Source organism: Thamnophis sirtalis, unplaced genomic scaffold (genome assembly GCF_051295495.1).
Source record: "Thamnophis sirtalis isolate CommonGarterSnake01/CBP01778 unplaced genomic scaffold, rThaSir2_p1.2 scaffold_6, whole genome shotgun sequence".
Taxonomy (NCBI): domain Eukaryota; kingdom Metazoa; phylum Chordata; class Lepidosauria; order Squamata; family Natricidae; genus Thamnophis; species Thamnophis sirtalis.
Genome location: NW_028261386.1, coordinates 38,390,682 through 38,414,285, shown reverse-complemented (window position 1 = coordinate 38,414,285; position 23,604 = coordinate 38,390,682). Strand labels below are relative to the sequence as shown.

Below are 23,604 nucleotides of genomic sequence, written 5' to 3'. Positions count from 1 at the left end.
ATTGACAAGGTGATCCAATGTATGTGGGCAGGAGCAGGGTTTTAAAGTTTGTGAGATTAGTGAATGAACAAACTTAAAAGAAGACCTACAAACACATCCCAAAATGGAGTGATGGAGAATTACTCTTCCTTTTGGTTTGCTACTTTGGACATTTTTTCTTCAATTAAAAAAATGGTGGGGAGATGGAGACAGGTTAGGGGTCTTCTCTACTTTCTTTGTATGCTGTCTCCTATGCTATTATTTCTATGTCCTTCTCCTAATTTTAATAAGACTCCTTAATTTGGAACTTGGAACATGAGAGCAGACTTTTGACAATCTAAGGATTTTTCTCTTTCTATATAACTACTGGTATGATGAAGCAGAGACATGAGAATATAGATGAAATTCAGTCAACGTGACTGGGAATTTAACCCAATAAATTGTTCTCTTCCAGATGGAAATATAACTTCTTCCGGTTCCTCATCCTTAGACGCTAGTGAACTGAATAATGGTCACAAATGTATATTCTAGCATCACAAGCTGAAACTCTTGCACTTTTATTTTACATTGTAAAATGTATAGTTTGCATTTATTCCTTTCCTGGCCTCCAGACTAGGAGTCAGTGAAGTTTGTCACTGATTTGTGTTTTTTCAGTGGGTTAAAATGGTTTAATTGAGTGCTTTGTGGCATTCATTTTATTGCTTAAATTTCTCAAGTTTTCCCCAAAGGGCCCTAGGCTATTCATTTTTGGCGTATGATCTTGCTATATTATACTAAGCATGGCATGATGCTCAAACCACAATAATTATACAGTTGTGACATAGCACATGTCTATGTAGCTTTGCAAGTGTATATTCTGCCAGCAAACTTGAAATCTCCTCCAAGCTGGTGGCCTCTATATTCTTGGCACTAAAATCTTAAATAATCTTCTTTTACAGCTATGAAGAAAATTTGCAGGTATTTTCCTAACTGGTGCATCTTATATAGTTCAGCTTTTCCTCAATCTGGCACACCTCAAGGTAATGGGAGTGGCAGAATTCCCACCTCCTAGAAAATGACCAGGCTGGCTTAGGAATTCTGAACTCTGTACTGCTCATACATTTGGAGGGCACCAAGTTGAAGAAAGCTGTGCTGTGACAATTCTTTCATCCTGGGCAAAATGAGGCATGTAAGAATTAGCACATTCATGGGGTATGACAGTATGTAAGCCTTTGCCAACAGCAATGAAGCCCTATCTATTAAAAGGATGACTTTTGCTTTCCCTAAGAATCTGAAGGATTCTTATTTATTACATTTTTGGAAGACCATGAGCAACTGGCTGTCCCCCCCAGATATTGGGCTAGGATGGGAATTCAGCTGTGAGGTTGTTTGGTCTGGTGCCCGCAGGAAGGGTGATTTTGCTTTTATCCTTGTTTTTATTTATTGTTGTGAGCTGCCTAGGATCAGTATACAAGTTAGACAATCATGTAGATTCTGAAAATAAGTGAATAAAGGATATAGTTTAGGCTGCAATCCCTCAGACACCTAAGATTACACTCCAATAATCTCGATACGTGCCTTTACCCAACACATTACCTCATAAACTTTCCTGATAAATATTAGCCCTAGTCAGAAACCTTTGTTTCTAAAATTTCTTCACCCAAAGTTCGCTCAATAGAATCCAAGACATTGGGTCTCAACCCTCATCTAAAATGTAAAAACAAGTTTTACTGAAGCAAGGACTATCACAACTTCCCTAAAGTTAGTGCCTTATAGGGATGTTTGGCTGTAACCTCTATAATTTCCAACCAGAACTGCTACTGTATATAATTGATATAGGTTATAGTCCAATAGACCAAAAGCAATAATTCCCAACCTGTAATAGGGAGTAATACAGATGGACCTGGTTACAATATATAAAATGGGACAATTGTAAATATTTGAGCCAAATATCCAATGGTTTGTTTTCACACAAAGAAGTTTTATTTCTCTATTTCTTTATTTAATATTCATATTATATTGTAAATTCTTACTGTAATTTACACAGATTCTTTGGAAACAGACAACAGCAGAAAAAGACCCAATGGTATTTCCACTTGTCTCTCTAGAGAATGAACAAAACAACTAAAACCGTATGAGGGATGGTCTTCATTATAATGATCTTTCAAATGTCCTTTGACAGGTACTTTTTAGAGAAATACAAACGCTTTTAAAATAACTATGATTTTTAAGATTTTTAAACTTTTTTTGTTGCTGTTTTCTGTTTTCTTTAATATTTAAGGTACTGGTATTTTGATGATTTCTACAGGTTTCATTTAATAAAAATTGGATGGTATCCTGAGAGCCATTAGTTATAAAGTGACAAATATTTGAAATAAATCAATTTGCAGAGGACTTATGAAGTTGCTTTTTACAACAAATGGAGAAAGGCTTGCCTCATTTTCAAACTATTGGCTGTTTAAGCTTCCATCTGAAGCCTTTCGTTCATCTCTAAGAGATTGAAATAGCATCCACTCAAGAGTCATTGACAAACTTGGAAGTTTTTTTTTTATTAAGGGTTAATCTCAGCATCCAGCTAGAATGGAATCAAGTTTGAATCTCTATATTTAATTTACTGCACTACTGATTCCCTTTTGCTTGCAACATGTAGCAGGTATATTTAGTTCTCTTCCTAACTATCTCTTCTCCTTGGGCACAAAGGTTTTCATTGCTTTTTATAGTTCCCAATAGTTGCTTTAATCACAGATGTTTTTCACTGCAGAAATTTTCTTATCTGTATCTGGGTCATTCATTTTCATGAGCGCATACCAAAACAGCTAATTTTATTATAGCATAGTCAGCCTACTATGTAAAACTCCTCAGGAAGTTTCCAAATAAACCCAAAAGAGAAATCTGGTTGTGGAAAGGAAAATACTCTAGAAACCAACCAACCTGGCACTTCTGCATTTCTTTTAAGGATGCATTAGATGGTACCTATAAGGATTATTCTGTTTTAGTGGTTTAGTTGATCAAATGCATTTCAGTCAATCTATAAGATGGAGAATCCTTTGTCTGAATGACTGTTAATCAAACAAAGCTTATAACATGCCTCCATTATGTAATGCAGGAGATGAACTTTATACTCTAAACCAGTGTTTTTCAACCACTGTGCCGCGGCACACTAGTGTGCCGTGACATAGTGTAAGGTGTGCCGTGGGAAAATTACTTTATATATAGTCAATATAGGCACAGTTAAATTTTTTAAACATTTTCTAATGGTGGTGTGCCTCGTGATTTTTTTCATGAAAAAAGTGTGCCTTTGCACAAAAAAGGTTGAAAAACACTGCTCTAAACATCAAAATTGGTTCAAGAAAGAGAGACAGCATGTACCATGTCTAACCACACCTAGAACATTCAAAAATTAGAAAACTTTTATTTGATTATGAGGTTTTGCTAAGATGACTAATCTATATTCTATACCAACAAATAAAGTATTTACTTTATAAAAATAACAAATTTATTTTTAAATCAGCCCAGTGAAACAGTGATGTTAATAATTAGTGATTCAGCAAACTCAGTCAAAATGTAAATTGCCAGTGTTGTACTGTAGTAACACTCTATATGTTTACATATATATTTGTGCACATACAAATTTTCTAAACACCTGCTAAAAACATGGACTGCTAATTGTCCACTTCAGCAGTAAAAGTAAATGCAGTCATATTACAAACAACAACAACAACCCAGTTCTCCCTAACCAAAGTTTAAGAAGCTGGAATATATATCTGAGGGCACACAAGATGTTACTCTATGTCAGTTCCAGACTGCATATACATGCTGGCCAAATGATTTTTGGACTTCTGGAGGATGGGGGGAGGCAGTTTTTACCCTCCCCAAGCTTCAAGAAAGCCTCTGGATGGTGAAAAATGGCCCAATGGGCCTACCCAAAATCCGAAGGTTTCAGTGAGGCCTGCGTGCATGCGTGAGGGAAGCAGGGGGGGGGGGGTTGTGCACGCATGCGCAGGGAGAGGGCATTGCATTATGGCTATGGCGCGCACCGTTTTGGCACCCGTGCAGAAAAACGTTCACCATCACTGCATTATATTGTTTGTGATCCTTCCATTAACAATACTGCAAATAGTGCTTTATTGAAAATTCTACCTTGTTCAGGGCTAGTGTTCACTGGGAAGTTTGTTAAGCATCAGTTATTGTTATTCTGTTAAGCTCTGCAAATAAAACAGCTGGAACCACAATCAAGCAGGACTAATGGGTAGCTGCAGGAAGGTAAAAGAGTGCTCTCCAGGAAGGCAATTCGGAAAAACGGTAGGTGGATGCCAAGCCTACACACAGTAGAAAAAATAGACTGGAAGGAGGAAGATCAGTTTTGGGAAAAGCAAGAGGGAACCGAAATCAGATTGCTAGGGATCTATTACTTCTCGCCCTGGAAGGAAAAGAAGAGCAAGCAGCAGGGAATTTAATCACCAGAAATATTCCTTTTGCAAAGTTTAAGAGGTGCTTGTGAAATTGAAACAACATAATTTTGCACAACAATCTTTTTCCCCCCCAGAAAACATAAATGACTTGGCAGAGTATCTTGAACTGTGGGATGATTCCTGGCTATTTGGCTTCACTGCCTGGCTTAAAGCTCAAGAGGTCATCTTTCCTAGATTTGCCTGTACAACTGACAAAGTATGAATCTGTGAGTGAAGTCTTTGTTTGGGGAGGGGAGTTTGGGTGCGGGGTAGCCAGACATTAGTTATCCTTCCGAAAAGGGAGTCTCCTTTTATCCTTAGCAGCATTCCTTTTCCTCTTCTTGTTCAGGAAACTCTCCAGCTTCCCACTTTTCTTCAGATCTTTGTATTTCTCAGCAAGTTCCAATTTCTGCATTTCAGCTGTAGATGTCAAGAAGGGATGGAGGTTTTAATTCAAGCCATAAGTGTTCATAATACCCCAAGCAATTATTTTCTATAATCTACTCTTTTTGCTTGCCAACATCATCTTTCAACTTGGTCCTATAAATCATGTGATGCAGTTTGGTAACTAATTGCTATGAAAATAACAGGTAAAAACTCATTCAAATACTGGCAGTGGCTATCCTAAACCACTCCTCATTCAATACTTTTGAGAATAATTCAATAATTTAGAAAATGATTCAATAATTTAGAAAATGATTCAATAATTTAGAAAATGATTCAATAATTTACAGAAAGTAAATGCTGCTGGTGCAGGCATGTTGGATGCCACACTCATACACACTGTTTGCAGCAGAAACAGTGCTACCAATCGATCCAACCTTTGTAACAGATGCCACCAAGGGCTCCACTGATTTGGTGATGAAGACGAAGATACACACAAATAAATTCCTTATTCTTCAATCTGTACAAATCAACTAGCCGAAACAGGTCTTCTAATATTTACTATTAATACAGGAAGGGGATCATATTAAGGTTAAGGCCAGTAGAGCAGCTATTATCTTAAAGTGGGAAAAGCTTACATTTCTTTAGGAAGAAAGGCTTCTTTCCTTGCTTGGCCAACTCTCTTTGCTGTCTCTTGAATACCAGGGAATTTTCTCTCTTCTTCTGGCATTTTCTCTGTGCTTCTTCCTGTTGTGTCTAAGGAACAAAGAGGGGAAAGAAACAAAGATGTTGCATTTTTCCTCTCCCCAATTTGCCTCATGGCTTTATGATCAATGCTCTCTACAGCTTTGTTTCAGCTAGTTGCCTGTACTTCAGAAGGGTAAACAGGCTGTTTAAATTCTCTTTGGCACCAACTCACCATTCGCTTAAGGAGCTGCTGCAATTTGTTCTGCTCTTCTACATTTTGGCTTTTCTTCAGTTGCTTCTGAATAACCTGCAAAAGAGGAAAGCACCAACTCTCTAGGGATACCTGTTTTCATTCTGAAGGAAGAAACACAGGACACTGTTACATTATTACCTCTTTCTCTTTCTTCCTCACATCATTTAAGAAACTATATGTTTTTTCAAATACTTCTGGTTTATATTCCCCAGAGAGGTCATCAAAACGAGGATCTCTGGACACCTGTGGAGGAGGAAATGGGATCAATACTAGCATCTCAGCAATGTCAGAAAATATTTGTATGTTCTAGAAAGTCCATGCTAAGGGAGCAAAATACCAGTCTAACCATATTCTTTTCTCTCATTTCATCCTCTTCAGCATTTTGCTTTTGAAATTAAGAGACTTCTCAAATATTGAAACCAAAATTATTCATTTCTTCCAAATAAGTTTCATGCTCAAATATTTCCCCCAGTATTTTTATCACTCGTTCTTTTCTTTTTTTTAACAACAAAGATCTGTTCTGTGTGTTCCAACACAAGAATACCCACCTTTTTCTTAACGGGCACGACTTGCCGCAAAAAAGGTACTGGCAGTTTGGCTGAAGTTTCCAAAGGCCTGCAGAACAGAAAAATAAACACAACCCCTTTGGTGGAAAAAAAAAGATTCATAGAATTTTACATATTTTGTGGCTTCATTCTTAAAATATTTCTCTGAATACAATAAATAAATATCAATGGGCATCAGGACACAAAATATATGCTTGGAATTGTTTTTGTGAGCCAAATGTCTTTCATTCACTAGGCTTTAGAAGGACTGAATAACCACAGTATACAGGCTTCTCTAAGAATGTGTTTCACAGAGGCAGCTTTGTATTGATCAGATAAGAATTGTTCTGTTAGTCAGTGGCCTGGTGTAACCTAATAGCCCAGACAGCTTCCTCCAAGCTCACACAGCTGTGCTTTGCAAAGAAGTTTCTAGCTTAAGCAAAGCTGGCAAGACTCTGTGACTAATAAAGGAAATCTAACTATATCCTTCAATATGCTTTTAGGATTTGCTGCATCCATACTACTGAAATCACTTTTCATCAACTAAGCCTATCCTCTCCTTCATAAAGAACTTTGAAACGAATTCCCCTATAAGGGATCTAGTCCATGGGGTTGTCAGCTGGAATTACCTGAACCTTGCAGAGAGGAGACACTTGCAAAATCCAGTAATATCTCAGAATTTAAGACTGCATTGCAAGTCATAAAACTAACAACTTCTGGCTACAGCCATTTCCAGGAAGACTGGCTTTTCAAGGTTACTTTTGAAAAAAATGATAAGTCTAATTTTTTGAAGTGTGAGCTGTCCTCTTCCTTTTCTGGTAGCCATTATAAGAACTTCAAAATTTCATTTTTCTTCAACCCAATCCTTTAAAATTTAAGTTTAAAAGCAGGGTTGCCTTGTTTTTGGTGATCCAGGGTCCTATTTATTAAAGAGCAGGACAAATGTATTTTAAATAAATAAAATCTAGCTTTAAGGGAAGAAAATGCCCAACCCCTTAAAACTCTTAAAAGGGGAGATTAAAGAGAAAACACCATTAATGTAAGTCTGGCTTTAATATCTTAAAGTACAGTTGACATCAAGAGCCTCACTAGCTTCAGAAGATATCATCTGTTACAATTACAACTGTTAATAATTCTCTTAAAATAGCTATATATTCAATTAGTGTGTATCATTTTTCTAAACCTCTTGCTACATATTATCAGCGTATAGAATTTCAGTTGATAAATGGCCTTCCTTTTAACTAATTATTGATTAATCATTAGATTCAAATGCATGGCAATCTACGAAAATCTCAAAACTTTTTTGAGGTGATAGAGGAAATGCAATCTGCCTGCTAAATTTTAATTTGTCTGTCATTGTCAAAAGGGAATTCTTTAATGATTTAATTTTCCTTTTTTATTCATAATGCAAGCCTATATTGTCTTGAGGAATAAGGACACGGATCCCTAATTTTTCATTATTGATTGAAATTACATTCACCACATAAATTACACATGTCAAGTTAAGCATGTGTTCTATATAGTAAATTCTAGTGAGCTTTACAAACTTACTATATAGTAAACTTACAAGCCCTCCAAATTTACAGTATAGTAAACTCCAAACACTTTTACAACCCAAACAATGCAATAAATTTCCCTGACAGTTTTTTTAGGCCTTGGATGGGACACTGCAAAATTGGTAACAGGATTAGGATTTCATTTCATTTTGATTCAGATTTAATTAAATATAATGAATGTGATTCCTCCCTATTTTCACTTTATGATGTACTAAAATAGAATTTGATAACAGCTTTTCGAAACCGCTGGGTGTCCCACCTAAGTTTTGAGGAGGTCAAATGCCAACCTGAAGCACCAGATTATGCAACTGTGATTTAAAGCATACTTCAGAGGGGAAAATGAACTCAGAAGACCAATGCACCCCATAAAATCAAATCAAAATCTTCTAGTGCTCCCTATCAAAGTAATGAGAAAGCAAAGGGAACCCCTATGCCCGGGATGGCAAACCTATGGCAGGTGTTGCCCTGTCAGCAGGCCAGATTAATTCAGCCATTTTTAAAGCCATTTTTTGCCCTCCCCAGGCTCCATAGGCTTTATAGGAGCCTGGGGAGGGCGAAAAGAGTCCCCTGCCCCCCGGAGGCCCTCCAGAGGCTTCGGGAGCTTCCCTGAAGCCTCTGGAGCGCAAACAACCGGCCCTACAGGCAAACTGGAAGTTTGGGAACAGACTTCCGGTTTGCTCATAGAGCTGGTTTAAGCCCTCCGGAGCTTCAGAAGCCTTCTCTGAAGGCTCCGGAGGACGAAAAACGACCCACGGACAAACCAGAAGTCACTTCCGGTTTGGTCATAGGGCTCTTTATAGTCCTCCAGAACCTTCAGGGAAGCCTCCTGAAGGTCCCGGAGTGCAAAAAACAGGCCCTATGGGCAAACCGGAAGTCCGTTCTTAAACTTCCAGTTTGCCCGTAGGGCCCGTTTTTTGCGCTCCAGAGGCTTCAGGGAAGGTCCTGAAGCCTCCCCCACCCCCTCTGGAGGGCCTCCAGGGGGGTGGGGGAGGCTGTTTTCACCCTCCCCCGGCTCTTATAAAGCCTCTGGAGCCTGGGGAGTGTGGAAAAAGCAGGCAAAAAAATGGGGGGTCATGCCTGTCATGCGCGCATGCACGCTGGTATGTGTGTGTTGGGCATTGCATTATGGGTGCGGCAGAACCGCGCATGCCCCCTGCGCTCACCCCGCTTATGGCACGCGAGCCAAAAAAGGTTCGCCATCACTGCCCTATGCTGTCCTTAGCTAAGTAAGTTTCATAGTCAGATACTACCTTTCCCTGGAAGCATATACAAACCATATATATCTGATCCTTGGCAATTATCTCCTTGGGCATTCAAGGTAATTGAGAGACTGAAGCAAAGAATCATTTCAACTCTATTAATTTCCTATGGGGACAGGTTTATAGATACTACAGACTAATTCTTGATCTTGCCCTATTGTTTTAGATACAACTGCCTAACAATTCTTTTATTGTTCTGTTAATATAAGAATAATAGTGAATAAATATGAAAATTGAAGAAAGTATTTTAATTCTATTGGCATAGTTAGATTCTAATAGACTGATTGTATTTCAGTAATTCCGCTCTCTGTGGCAAATTAATTAATACAATCAGAGTATTGAGCAGACAAAAACACTAATAAAAAGCATTCAGACTGTGAATCTAATTACACGCTTTTATTGTTCCGTTTCCTTTCTACCTGCATTATCTCTAGAGAAGATTTCATTTTTCTTAGACGTGAAAAGGCAAAATCTGTAACTCATTATGGGGATACTACTCAATATTGACAAGGGATGAAAATTTCAAACATACGTGACTCCTCTGATTGAAGGTGCATTTTCATATTTAGCGAGAATCTTATTTAACGTGACTCCCTAGGAAGCATGTTTAGATCAGAATTTATATTCATTTAAGTAATTTTTTTTCAGGAAACATTACACTAAAATGACAGAATTTGAGAGTTATATAAACTGCACTCAAGATTAAGAAAAAAGTAAGTGTGGCTTCCATACATTTAGGAGGAAAGCTTTTGCACTGATAAAATGTTTGTAGTACCTGCTTCCAAATCTTTAACGAAACCAGAACATCTCCTGAGCTTGCACAGTCTCAGGAAAATATGCATTGGGGAAGCCTCTTAATGCCTTAGAGGGCATTAGGTCATAAAGGATAGTAGCACATAGGACTTTGTGCGAAATCCATTCTTAACAGCAGAGAATATAGGCATCCTCTGAGGATTTAAACTGGGTTCTACAGCATCCTAGAGTTCTATAAGGCCTTGAGTGGGTTCCGGGAAGGACTAAGCGGGAAAAGAACTCTCAAATTCAGTGATGCTGGACACACCCAAACATCTGCTCTTTTCCTCTCATTGGCTGCATGTCATCAGTATTTGCCTACCCTACCATTCGTAAGTGATCTGTGAAGCAAGTTCTGGCTGCCTTTCCTTCATTCCACTTTTCTCTCTTCCCACATGCACGAGCATACAACTGAACTTCTTGCCTGACTCCAAACTTCAACAAATAATTTTCTCATCAGCCCATGTTTTCTAAAGGACAGCTGAAAACAGAGCTAGAGATCCAGGTGTTTCTTGTAACTTGACCCAAGAGCAATTTTTGTGTCTCTCTTCTTCGTTTCCCATTTTGCAAACCGTATTTGTGTATCTCTAAAGGAGAATATTTGTAGCTCAGGGTTAAAATGAGGGGTCCTTTAAGCTGGCCTCTTGCAGACACACACATGCATGTACAAATAGTGGGGGGTGGGTGTCCTTGGTGCTCTCTGGGCTTGTTTTCTTGCAGACATTTCATTACCCTAACTAGGTAACATCATCAGTGTTAGTAAGGAGCAGTGATGATGTTGCCTAGTTAGGGTAATGAAACGTCTGCAAGAAAACAAGCAAACTCAGAGAGCACCAAGGACACCCCCCCACACACACACTATTTGTGTATGCATGTGTGTGTCTGCAAAAGGCCAGCTTAATCATCAAGGTGACATCCTGTGCACACCAACTTAAAATTAAACCCAACTGAGCCACATAGGAATTAATAAAGAATGTTTGGTTAAATTCAAGGGTTTGTTATTTTGTTTGTGAAAGCAAATATTAATTTTGCATTTTATAATAAACACTTTACTTTTCATTTTGTTGCCAATTTTCTATCACTCATGCCTTGCCTCTTGATTAAGCGTTTTAAGATATGATCTATTTTTTTTAACCAACATGTTTTGAAAAACCTTTGTTCTAGCGTTATCTCTCTCCCATTCGCTCCAGAAGCAGGGCTTAGATTCGGTGTTGTTTCTCTAGGGAGATATAGCTCAAGTCATAAAGAAAACTATGACAAAGATATCTAAAAGGTATAAACAAATGAATTAACTGTGAACTATATATGCTTTGCCATAGGTATCTTTACTCCCTTTTCAAAATAATAATGGGTGGCCAGCATCCTCTGCCTCTACTGTAGAAAATAAATCTTTATGGTAAGTCTAATGCAGGCAGTGCTTGACTTATTATCACAATTGAGCCCAACATTTCTGTTGTTAAGTGAAACATTTGTTAAATGAAATTTGCTCCAGTTTACAAGAGTTCTTGCCACAGCTGTTAAGTAGATCACTGCAGTTGATAAGTTAGTAACAGGATTGTTAAGCGAATTTGGCTTCCCCATTGACTTTGCTTATCAGAAGGTCACAAAAGGTGATCACATCATCCCAGGACACTGCAATTGTCATAAATATGAACCAGTTGCCAAGCATCCACATTTTGAGCACATGACCATGGGGATGCAGGAAAGGCTGTAACTGTGAAAAATGGTCGTAAGTCACTTCTTTCAATGCTGTTATAACTTTAAACAGTGACTAAACGAACTGTTGCAAGTCAAGGATATTCCTTTTCTGCCATGGCATCCTATAATAGGACATACTAAAGTTATCCATGAACATGGGACTACAGGTTTAGATGGGTACCATTTCTTCTTAAGAACCATTTTTAAGCATATTCCTGCTGAAGGATGTTTGTCTTTGGAATATGAGTTCAGTATTCAGGAAGGAAGGCAAAGCTAACTACCGTATTTTTTGGAGTATAAGACGCACCGTTTTCCCTCAGAAAAAAAGGTGAAAATCTGGGTGTGTCTTTTACGCTGAATACAGCATTTTTGGCCTCCCAAAACCCCGTGCCCTTTCCAAAAATGGCCATGCATAGCCTTTAGGAGGCTTGCAGAGTGCTCCTGGGGGCTGGGGAGGCCAAAAATGAGCAAAAAAACAGGCTGTTTTTTGCTCATTTTTGCGGGCCCCCCCCCAGCTTCCAGGAGCACTCTACAAGTGTCCTATGCAGGCCTTTTTTTTTTTTAAACAAAAAACGGGCCCATTTTTACAAAAAACTGCAGAGTGCAAAAACCTTTTTTAAAAATTTGCCTCTTCAAAATCTTGCTGCATCTTGTACTCCAGTGCGTCTTATACTCCGAAAAATACGGTATATCTCTTAAGAAATTGTCAGCATGAAAAAACAATAAGGCGGCTGTGCTTGTGGTGGAATGGGGCAAAATGATGGCAGAAATACATGTAACTTCCCCTGCCTAGAATCTCCCTGAGGGAAACTCCTCAGCATCAGTGAATTTGCAACGCATCTGCTGGCCCTTTAGACAGTTAGATTCCAAGGAGAGGGAACGTCCAATGGAAGGGACAAAAATGCATTGTTGCCCATGATACCGAGGCTAAACAGATTATCTTTTAGCTCTCTACTACCAAAAAACATGAGATTCAAATGGCTGATTTGAAGAACTGATATAGCTGGCTGCTCTATGATCTGTTTTCTCTCCTTTGCAGGAAGATTAAACCTTTTAAAACCTGTTGCCAATAACAGGGACCAAGTAGTGTATTTGCTGATTGAAGAACATTCTATGTTGATCAAAAAGGCCAGCTCCTTGAAATGTCCTCACCAGGATCTGGGCATCCTTTGAATAATCAAAGATAATTTTATCAACAGGTTGGTTATGAAGATAGGAATATATGTGTATTTACAGGAATCTGAGCTACAACAGTCACCATAATCTTTGCAAATACTCTGGAAGCTGAAACAGGCTGAATAGAAACACCTTGAAAAGATAGGGTGTCCTAACAGTTACATCTCAGAAACATACTGTGGGATGAATTGACTCTGTATGTATAAGTCCAGAGCACTTTTTTTCTGGAAACACTGTGTTTATCTCAGGGTTTTCAACTGGCATTTGTGCTATTTGGTTTAGTTCGTGCCCAAGATCTTGTGCCATTATGTGTTCCCCTTGTGGATATTAGATATTTGAAGTTAGATGGCATTTGGTCCTTTTGGACTTGGAAGATTGAGTGACGTAATCTAGGACTGGTGAATTCTATGGTGTAGCCTCTTTAACTTCCATGCATTTCATATGAAAGGGGCCTACTGATGGGTTAATTACATTAGACTCCCATGCATATGGAGTTGTTTGCACCTCCCATCTTGCAATGAGAAAAGGTTTTCCCCCAGCATTGGGATTAAGACTGTTGAAATTGTTTAGGGTTCCACCAACTTGAGCTGTATTCCTTGTGGCTCAATTATTTTTCTTTGAAAGAAATTGAGAGAAATGTTTGGAATAGTCTGATTCCTGCTGTTTTTGGCTTCCTATTTTTGTGTTGGTTAGAATAGCTTTCTTTTAATCTATTTCCTTTGTCTCAATTAGGACATTATCTAGGGCCTGTCTGAATAGTTTGCCACCCTTGAATGGGCCTGATATGAAGACTGATTTTAATTTAGAGTACTTTCCAGTTCATCAGCTACAGCTGTCTTAAACTGTTATGTTAACTGTAGTGCCTTTGGCCAAGAACTGCACACTGTGTTCGCCAGCATCTGCCATCAAGGCAGAGACTTTGCTAGCTTGTTCATGCCTTACATGGGCTCCCTATCTTCTAGAGGGATTAATTGGAATAGCTGTTTGCCCCACAGGGTTGAAGCTTAGTGAAAATGAACATGGAAAGCCCCCGTGGCCTTAGCTGAAACCCTCGTGTACTTTGTTCCAGAATCTCTGTCTCCAGGCTTGTCTGGGTCCAGGTTATCTTCCCTGTCTTCATTTACTATTACTCCCAAGACCAGAGTTGCCAGGTGAGTATCTGCTAAGAAGTCTTAATTAGGTCTAGGGCTACCTATGAAAAGCTATTGAGAAAGGAGATGGAAGAATTTTCGTTTTCTCATTGCCCTGAGAAACTTCTACTCTGCTCTGAGGATTTTGTTAAAGGTGTTAGGGAATAGAAGCCATCAGACAGTAAATAACTACAGGTAATCTTTGACTTACAATCATTTGTTTAGTGACCCTTCAAAGTTACAACAGCCCTGAAAAAAGTGAGAAGCAAACTTCTCAATCATCTTCCGTCAAGCAAAACCAATGGGAGAAGTTGGATTTGCTTGGCGACAGCACAGTTCACTTATATACAGCTATTTGTTTAATAACAGTCCAAAAAAGTCTGTAAAAATTGGATGTGACTCACTTAACCACCACCTTGCTTAGCACTGGAAATTCTGGTCCCAGTTGTGATTGTAAGTTGGAGACTACCTGTACTGGGAAACCACTGCTAATACTGGGTCCAACAAGGACTTTGTTAGGCTCAGGCATTCCAGTTCTTTCTGTCCTGAGGTCTTGCAGACTTTCTTAAGCAGCTGGGGAATTCTGCTTTAGGGAAAAAGCCTGATAGATTTGAGATTTGGTTTTGGACTTTATTCTCATCTAGGGAAAATCCCCCTCCTCCCTATTTGACTGGTCTTGGAAGGAAAGCATTTGAACCATACGTAATATGTACATCTCATCCTAGGAGTAGGTGCCGTTCCTTGCTTGATTGGTGGTTTGATTCCCACCCCCCCACTCCGTGATAGTGGCCTTAACATTGACCTCTGTTGCAAATATCATGTAGCTTATTAGCCACTTATCTGACAATCTAGTCTCATGAGGAGAGCATGGTAATGAGACAAGAGGGCATATTAATGTGCCATTCAAGGTTAGTCACTTGGCTCACTTCCAGCCATAAAAGAGGATATATTAATGGACAGCTGTCCATGACCCTGCTAGGTCTGTTTTCCCTAGCCTATGCTTGTGTAGAAGATACAAGAGGAAAAAAACCCTTGGAGATCCACCTAGACTTAGGGAGTCCCTGGCAGAGTAAATAGACTTTCACGTAGCTGTTTTCTCTCTTTGGAAGCAATGTTAGTTCTAATCTAAGCCCTACCTCTGGAGTAAGTGAAGAGAAGCTTATTAGAGGATGCTCTGCCTCCACTGAAAAAAAAAAACCCAGAGGTTTCAGTTTGAAATTTGGAAATGGATGAGACAGAACTGATGAAAGTATCAGATCACATCATCTTGGAAATATTTACATTGATTGATACCTGTCTTCAGAGCTATGAGCAAAGGCTAATAATGACACATAGCAAATGTGCAGATATTTGGGCTGATGTTCAAAGATGCACCAAACGTTCCATTTCCATACTTGGGTGCTTTAATGTCTAAATTACTCTTCAGATAAAAAATATTTACAAAATGCACCAAAGCATAAGGAGCTATGATACAATAGAAGCCAACCAGCCACATAAAAAAGTCCAGAGCTGTTCATAAATAAGAGGAAACATGGCTAGATCAAGACAGAAAAAGCAGACTGCCAGATGGATACTGAAGCTTTTAGATCTTTACAGGTTCCACCCAGCTGAGGAAGCTAACCACCATCCTTGTACACTCCTTTCTAGGCTGAATGCATTACACATGTATAGTTCCTGAAAGGTAAACTTACAATTCCTATGCTCTGCACTGTGGAAACATGACATACAATCTCAAGCGTGTTCAACATGTACAGTATTATGGACTTCATACCATGTTTTCCTGAAAAAGACCATTGGTCTTACCTCTGTGCACTGAGGGAGATTCCATTCCCACTCTAAGGAAACGGGTCCAGCGTTCACATAGGATTCATCCTGCAATCAGCACGACATCCTTTTGATCTATGCCTTCAGTAAGAAACTGAAATTAGTCAAGTCAGGGAGGCATGTCCAAACAATTTAAGGGCGGGCGACAGGCTGGTCAAGGGTCCCTTCCGCTGAATGAACTCTTTGAAGCACACGTCATCCAAACACTGCCTCAGCCGAGGTGAACAAGTCCAGCTTGTAATGTTTGATAAAAGGCAATGGCGAAACCCAAGTTGCAGCCCTGCAGATCTCTTCCACCGACGCCTGTGCAGCCCAAGCGGCAGTGATGGCGGCTCTGCGAGTCGAATTCGCTGTGATGCTGTGCGGTACTGGTCTGGACTGCTATTCATATGCTATAGTTATGCAGGCCTTCAACCATCAACCAATTGTGGACGGTGATACCTTCTTACCCATGGACCCAGGTTGAAACGAGACAGAAGGACCTCAGCCCATCGGAAGAAGGCTGTCCTCTTTAAATACCTACAAACTGCCCATCTTACATCCAATTTATGCCATCTCTTTTCAGTTGGATGAGTGGCTCCAGGGAAAAAATCCAGTAAAAAGACCTCTTGGGATCTGTGAAACCATGAGTTCACTTCAGGCACAAAGGCCGGGTCAAGTCTGAGAATAACTCTGTCCGGACATATGATACACAAGTCCCTCCATACCGATAGTGCCACTAATTCGGAAATCCCCCTGGCCTAGGTAATGGCCATGAGGAAGGCCACCTTGAAGGTCAGTAGTCTGAGGCTTGTTGTTTTTAATGGCTTGAACAGTGGCAATGTAAGAGCCTGCAAGACAATAGATAGGTCCCATGATGGGTACCAATGCACCACTGGTGACCAGAGATTGGTTGCCCGTTTCAGAAAACTACGCACCCGTGGATGCTGCGAGAGAGAATTGGTGCCCTCACCCGATAGAATGATGGATAAGGCAGCTACCTGCCTCCGGAGGGTGTTGGGAAACAGGCCCCTGTTCAGTCCATGCTATAGAAAGTTCAGGACATGAGGAGTGAAAGCCGAGAGAGCGTTGATGTGCATCCTGGTACACCATTTGCTGAATGCAGCCCAGGTCGCATTGTAAATCCGGTTGGTAGGCGTTGGTCTGGATGCTTAAATAGTCTTAATAACAGCCTCGGAGAAGCTGCTCTTTTTCAGGAGGTCCCTCTCAAGTGCCAGATGGTTAACTGGAGCCACTGCAATTCTGGATGGTCCAGTACCCCCTGGCTGAGAGAGATCTTGTCTTCGGGTATTTTCCAGGGGCATGATCCGGATAGATTGATCAAGTCCGTGAACCAGGCGTGTCTCGGCCAATGAGGTACTATCAGGAGTACCTCCATCCTCTCTGTATTCAGCTTGCTGATGACTTGTGAGAGGAAAGGAAGAGGGGAAAAGGCGTACAAGAGGCCATGAAGCCAATGGCTGTGTAGGGTGTCAATGCCTTCTGCTCCTGGAGACTGGTACCTCGAGAAAAATCTCAATAGCTGAGCATTCTCCGGAGTGGCGAACAGGTCTACTAACGGTCGGCTGAACCTCTGGGAGATGTTCTGGAACAGATCCGGATGGAGGTGCCATTCCAAATAGTCGATTGTTGTCCTGCTCATCCAATCTGCTTGAACATTGGCTGTTCCAGATATATGTTCCGCTTGTATGAAGAGGATGTGACCTTCTGCCCAGAGGCCCAAGCATTTTGCTTTGTGCATCAGGGACCTGGAGTGGGTGCTGTCCTGACAGTTCACATGTGCCTTGGTGGCTACATTATCCGTCAGCAGGAAAACATGGTGACCAGATAGCTTCTCCTGGAAACGATGCAGGGCCAGATGGGCTGCCCTGAGTTCCAGCCAGTTGGCGTTGTTCTCTAGTTCATCCGATTGGATCAAGATGTTGTCCAGCTAACATTCCAGATGTATTGGACAGACCTGAGAGGGGCTGCAATCACTGCCAACAGTTTGGTGAAGTCCTGGGAGCCAATGAGAGGTTGAATGGAAGGGCCCTATACTGATAGTGATGGTCTGCATAACAGAACCCCAGGAATCTCCTGTGGGATGGGCAAATGGGAACATGCAAATATGCCACCTTGAGATCTATGGAAGTGAGGAAATCCTCTTCTCAAATGCAAGCGAGGATGGATCAGAGGAATTGCATTTTGAAGTGTTTGTACTCTATGTGTACATTCAGCCTCTTTAGGTCCAAAATTGCTTTCCACTCTCCCGAGTTCTTTGGGACAAGGAACAGAATTGAATAGAATACTGTCCTTTTGTGACCCCTTGGAACGGTTCTATCACCGTGATATCCAATAGGTGATGAATTTCTGCCACAATGAGGTCCCCTTTGAATGGTCTCCTTGGGGTAAGACACTGGATAAAGTGATGAGGGGGAAGGGAGGTAAAGTTTAAGGCAGTGATGGCACACCTTTTTTGCCTTGGGAGCCAGAAGCATGTGCATGCATTATCGCGTGCATTCGCATGCCCACCCCATAATTTAATGACCCCCACGCCGTGCCCATATGCATGTGCGCGTGAGCTGCCTAGCGCAGGGGCACGACTTTCTTGGAGCCTGGGGAGGGTGAAAATGCCTCCCCGCAGAGGCCGGAAACAGCCCCTTTTCCGACTTCCGATGGGTCCAGTAGGTCCGTTTTTCACCCTCCCCAGGCTCCAGAGGCTTTCTAGGAGCCTGGGGAGGGCGAAAATGGCCTGCCCCACACCCCAGAGGCCCTCTGGAACTCAGAAATGGCCCATTATCTGATTTCCGGTGGGCCCGGTAGGTCCGTTTTTTTCACAGTCCTCAGGCTCCAGAGGCTTTCTAGGAGTCTGGGGAAGGTGAAAAATTGCCCAACAGGCAAACCGGAAGTTCGGGAAAGGACTTCCAGGTTGCCCATTGGACTGATTTTCTCCCTCCAGAGGCTTCTGGTGGCTTCCCTGAAGCCTCCGGAGGGTGAAAAATAGCCAAACACGCAAACTGGAAGTTTGGGAACGGACGTCCGGGTTGCCCATTGGGTCATTTTTCTCCCTCTGGAGGCTCCCCTGAAGCCTCCAGAGGGCACAAAACAGCCTAACGCACACACCAGACGTCTGAACTTCCGGTTTGCGTGTTGGGTGGTTTTTCGCTCTACAGGGGCTTCAGGTTTTCCTAAAGCCTCAGGGGGACAAAAAAACTGTCCAATGCACAAACCAGAAGTTCGGAAACAGACTTCCAGGTTGCCCATTGGGCCGTTTTTCTCCCTCCGGAGTCTTCAGGAGGCAAAAAACAGCCCAATGTGCAACCGAAAGTCCTTCCCCAAACTTCCGATTTGCGGGTTGGGCTATTTTTCACCCTCTGGAGTCTTCAGGAGGTTTTACTGAAGCCTCCAGAGGGTAAAAAATAGCCCAACCCGCAAACCAGAGGTCCAGACGTCCGTTCCCGAATCCGGTTTGCGTGTTGGGTGGTTTTTCGCTTTCCAGAGGCTTCCCTGAACCTCCGGAGGGCAAAAATAGCCCAATGCGCAAACTGGAAGTCTGTTCCCAAACTTCCACTTTGTACATTGGGCTGTTTTTCATCCTCAGGAGGCTTCAGGGAAACCTCCTGAAGCCTCTGGAGAGCGATGAATGAATGTCTAATTGGGAGTCACTTGGATTTCTGAAAGGGTCGCTTACTAGCTCCTCAAAAGGGTCTTCTGGAGTAGGGCTATTGCCTGTCTCTATTCCGGAAGGAGCGCCTGTGCTGGGGACGGTTGGCTCCATTCCCGTCAGGGAATCCAGTGTCAGCAGACTGAAATCGCTGTCTGCGAGCATAAGGAGAAGATCTACGGTCCACTCTCCTATTGCTGGAAGGTAAGACTTTCTTTTTATATTTGTTCTCAATCAGTACTGGATCCAGAGCGTCACCGAACAGGTTGCCCCCCTTGAAGGGGGCTGACGCCAAATGCCATTTCGAAAGCATGTCAGCATCCCAGTGGCGAAGGCAAGCAATCCGACGAGATGTAACATTGGAGGCCAAGGCCCTAGAGGCAAACTTGGCAGCGTCTAAGGTGGCGTCGGCCGAATATTCAGTGGCTGTCACCAATTTGTTAATGTCCCAGCGAAGCCTACTGTCCTCTGGGGGAATCCTTTCTAATATTTGGCGGAGCCAAATTAGGGATGCCCTATTAAAGAAAGAGGCTGCTGTAGCAGCCCTAATAGCCCATGCGCAGGCCATGTGGGTTTTGCGGAAGGAAGCTTCTGCCTTTTTATCCTCTAGATTCAGGCTCTCCATGTAATCGGAGGCGGGAACGATGGATGGAGATGTAAGAGCTGCTACAGGGTCATCAATCTTGGGCCATTGAAGCAGCTTTTCCAATTCAGGAGCCACATTATAGAGACGCCAGTCAGAGCCACTAGGAGAAGTGACCAAACCCGGTTCAGACCATTGGTCCTGGATTGTATCCCTAAACAATGGTGGGGAAGGAATGCAATGTAGGTCAGCGGGTGGCCCAGTGAACATCCATTCAATAGGAATCGTACGAGGAGGTACGGAACCTTCCGCCCATCCCATGTTTGTCACAGACTTAGCTTTATGCAGGATAGTCTTAAACCGGGATGGATTAAACAGACCGGCGAAAGTGGGTTTGCTAGGTTCTAAGTCCTCATCTTCAGAGAATCCTATTTCATCAACCTCCTCTTCCCCTGATAGGTAGCAATCATTGGTAATGGAACGACAGGAACAATTATGTTCCTGCAGGCCTAGTTGATCCTTGGCTGTTGGATTGTGCTTGCTAGCTGGTGTTGGATCAGATGGGAATGCTGCCTTTATCCCTTGAATGATGACCTCAGATAGGTAGTTACACATTTCTTGAGTAACAGCAGAGCTTGGGGCCGCAGGAGGACAGAGACCCTCTGCTTGGGAGGTAGGTGCCGAGGTCATCGGTGTGCTGGATGGTTCCTCAGCGCTTTCCCCGGTTGTGTGAAAGCAATCAAATGGGGCAACGGTGTCTTCCAAGCAAGTCGCCTGTAATGCTGGGGGCTCAGGTAGTGCATCCAGAGAGAAGTCACGTCTCTCCTTACTTGGTGAAGGAGAGGAAACAGCAGCGGAAGTACTTGCTTGGTGCATTGAAGCCTTTTGGGCCTTGTCAAATTGTTTTTCCAATGCCTTCTGACATCTAGATAAATGGTTGTCAGGAGCAGTAGATGATCGTTTGTGAGATGTCTTGGCTTTAGCCTTGCTAGTGGTTGGTCTATTGTCATCCATATGGCAGCTGGAATGTGCCTCTAGGCGAGGGCGTGACCCCTTCAGATGTCGAATCTCCATGCTGAAATAAAGTTGAAGGGAGTGAATATTTTCTTTTGACCCCCGAAATAAGCGCTTAGCCTTATTTTCAGGGCGGTCTTATTATTTTTGAGATGTAGGAGGCAGCAAGCATGGTTGCTGCTGTGTTGCAGTATTTTTGGGGGAGGGCTTATTTTCAGGGGAGGGCTTATTTTAGCATATGTGCTCAAAAGCCCAATTGGGATTATTATATGGGGAGGTCTTATTTTCAGGGAAACAGGGTAGTAATGTACAGAATTTAGACATACATAGCAGAAGTTGTGTTTACCTGTTTTTGCTCAAACATGGTCTCTTCTTTGTTTTTGTGACATCTGTTGGCCTTTTCTTAGATGTCATTTGCTCATAAGCCTTCATCCCAACTTGGTTTCTCATTTGTAACAGCTTCTCAAAAGACATTGAAGATAATTCTGAAGGAAAAGAAAACACAAAGATATACAGATATACATCAAAGTATCTGAAATATTTACACCAGTCTTTGGCAATCCAAGCACTCTCAGATGTATTGATTTAACATGTGGAATTTTTTAGTAATGGACCATGTTGCCTCAGATACTCAAGTTAGGAAAGCTGATTGACATTTATTTTCTACACCACTGTAATCCAGAGGCTCTCAGCAGCTTACATAAAGAATAAAATCAAATCAACACATTTATATAAGACTAAAGCAACCTGCACAAAAACCATAAACAATAAAAACAAAAACTGAACATGGCTTGATAAAATCAGAAGCAGACATGTATTGAATGCTGTAATTCCTTAACAGAAAAAAAATGTTTCCTCCATGTTCTCCAAATACATAAGCAGATAGATATTTTTTTTCGGTCATTGATTGATAAAAGTACAATCAGTAAAATGACAATGTAAAACTATTCCCTAACAACAAGAACTATTAGCAACCATTTGTGGGCAAAGGTTACACATAAGGTAGTAAAATGTGTTACTTTTAGAGACATAAATATATATTTTATATTTAAAGATAGTGCAGATAAAAGCTATCAAAGTGCCATGCAAATATAAATAAAAGAAGGGTTATCAACTGGCAGTAAATGTCCCTTTAGTACTGCCTGTTTTAGTCACTAAAATTATTTGGAATTATATTGTGATTGAAAGTAGCAATCCTTGACCTTCTATATCTTTGTACTGTATCTAACTTGATTAATTTGAAGGTTAAGATGGCCTCATTGGCGAAACCATACAAATTCAGTGTCTTTTGAATCACTGTTTCCCAGGAAGGTGATTATTTTATCATTTATTTATTTAATTTTTATGCTGCCATCTCCGCCACAGGGTACACTGGGCCGCTGTTCATACTGTTACATAGTTATATATGAGTTCTGTGTAGCAACAGTGCTTGGGCTTTAGTTGCAAATAATTTAATTGCAGCAGGGATAAACTGCTCCTCTAGAAAAATAGTAACTTTTCATTGCTTTTCATTGCTGATGTAGATCTCTGTGAACAGTGGGATACATAGTCCACCTGGGCATTTCTGTTTGAAAAACTATTCCTAGTTACTCTTACATCAATGCACGCCTATCAGAGCTATTTTTTCCATACACATCAGAGCCAGAGCCAGGGCTGCAGTATTTAAACAATATAGCATCATAAGAGCTTGTAACACCTCAATAAAACGTTATGTGCCTTCTTGGCTAGAGAGCTCATCCCATAATTATATTTGCTTAACTTCATGCAAAACTTCTTATACCAAAAATATTTTCTTGGCTGCTATGATTTCCCTTTAGTACCCCTAGAAGGAAATAACTGTAGTGACTAGAAATCAGCAGGAAATTGAATCACAGTCTCAAGGCAGATTTTTCTTTAATTGAAAAGTGATTTTTTTTAAAAAAAAATTAAGTATGTGATGTTTGTGCCTTAGGTGCCAAATCAAGTATATTTGTTCACCTGGTCATTTAATAGCATTTAAAAGGTTTTTTTTTACACATCTTAAGCCTTCCCTATGATTTATCTTCCTGGCAACAGTAATTTATATTATTGTTATGAGATTTACATAATTTGTCCTAAAGATTCAAATAATGAGAAAGCTTTCTCTAAAACTAACACATTATTTCTATGATGATGTTTCAGAAGAAAATTTTACCTTATTTTTTCTAAGCTAAGTCCAATGCTTGTGATTTACTATTATGGCATCAATTAGATATGTCATGTTCCTGGCTAACCGTTGGTTAACTCTCTTTTAGATAAAGAAAAAAATGTTTATTAAGGTGACACACAATTTCTAATAATAACATTCATATATCCTGGTACATTACATAGCAGAGGTAAATTTTAAAAATATTTTCTGGGTTTCCTACTTTGATCAGAGTTGATTTGCTATCTACCCTGCCTCCACTCCTGAGTGAAGTTTTAACTCATATTTTCCAATTTTACTGTGAAATGTGAAATGGTAATTCTTAGTCAAGATCATGCAATATTCTGCTGAAATTAACCACTAGAGCTGATTATATACTTGTGATATAAGAATAAAGATTAATTACAATGAATCAAAATGCTGCCTGCTTTACCAAGTGCTATCTACATCAACTGGCAAATTTTTGTAGGATCAAAATAAATTTATT

The 23,604-nt window shown here is 40.9% G+C and overlaps 1 protein-coding gene and 1 long non-coding RNA gene across 4 annotated transcripts in view; one reads left to right on the top strand and one right to left on the bottom strand.

Moving 5' to 3' along the window:
• Nucleotides 1-1,918: 1,918 nt before the first annotated feature.
• The window catches only part of RRP36 (ribosomal RNA processing 36), a 46,890-nt gene continuing 25,204 nt past the window's right edge, over nucleotides 1,919-23,604 (bottom strand). For 2 of the 3 annotated variants that reach the window (XR_015696930.1, XR_015696929.1), the window contains exons 3-6: nucleotides 21,300-21,438; nucleotides 15,693-21,014; nucleotides 6,282-6,348; nucleotides 5,905-5,976 (exon numbers count right to left, since the gene is read on the bottom strand). Coding sequence is in view for 1 of the 3 variants with exons in the window: in XM_087717645.1 (XP_087573771.1) it covers nucleotides 4,690-4,829; nucleotides 5,432-5,549; nucleotides 5,713-5,787; nucleotides 5,872-5,976; nucleotides 6,282-6,348; nucleotides 21,300-21,438 (644 nt within the window). In the remaining 2 variants the exon portion in view is untranslated. Of the gene's footprint in view, nucleotides 4,830-5,431; nucleotides 5,550-5,712; nucleotides 5,788-5,871; nucleotides 5,977-6,281; nucleotides 6,349-15,692; nucleotides 21,015-21,299; nucleotides 21,439-23,604 lie in introns of those variants that run through there. The other variant, XM_087717645.1, reaches the window with a different exon arrangement.
• LOC148044949 (uncharacterized) lies at nucleotides 2,009-9,876 on the top strand. Its single transcript, XR_015696931.1, has 3 exons — nucleotides 2,009-2,140; nucleotides 9,533-9,644; nucleotides 9,742-9,876. It is a non-coding gene; the product is annotated as an uncharacterized LOC148044949 (long non-coding RNA).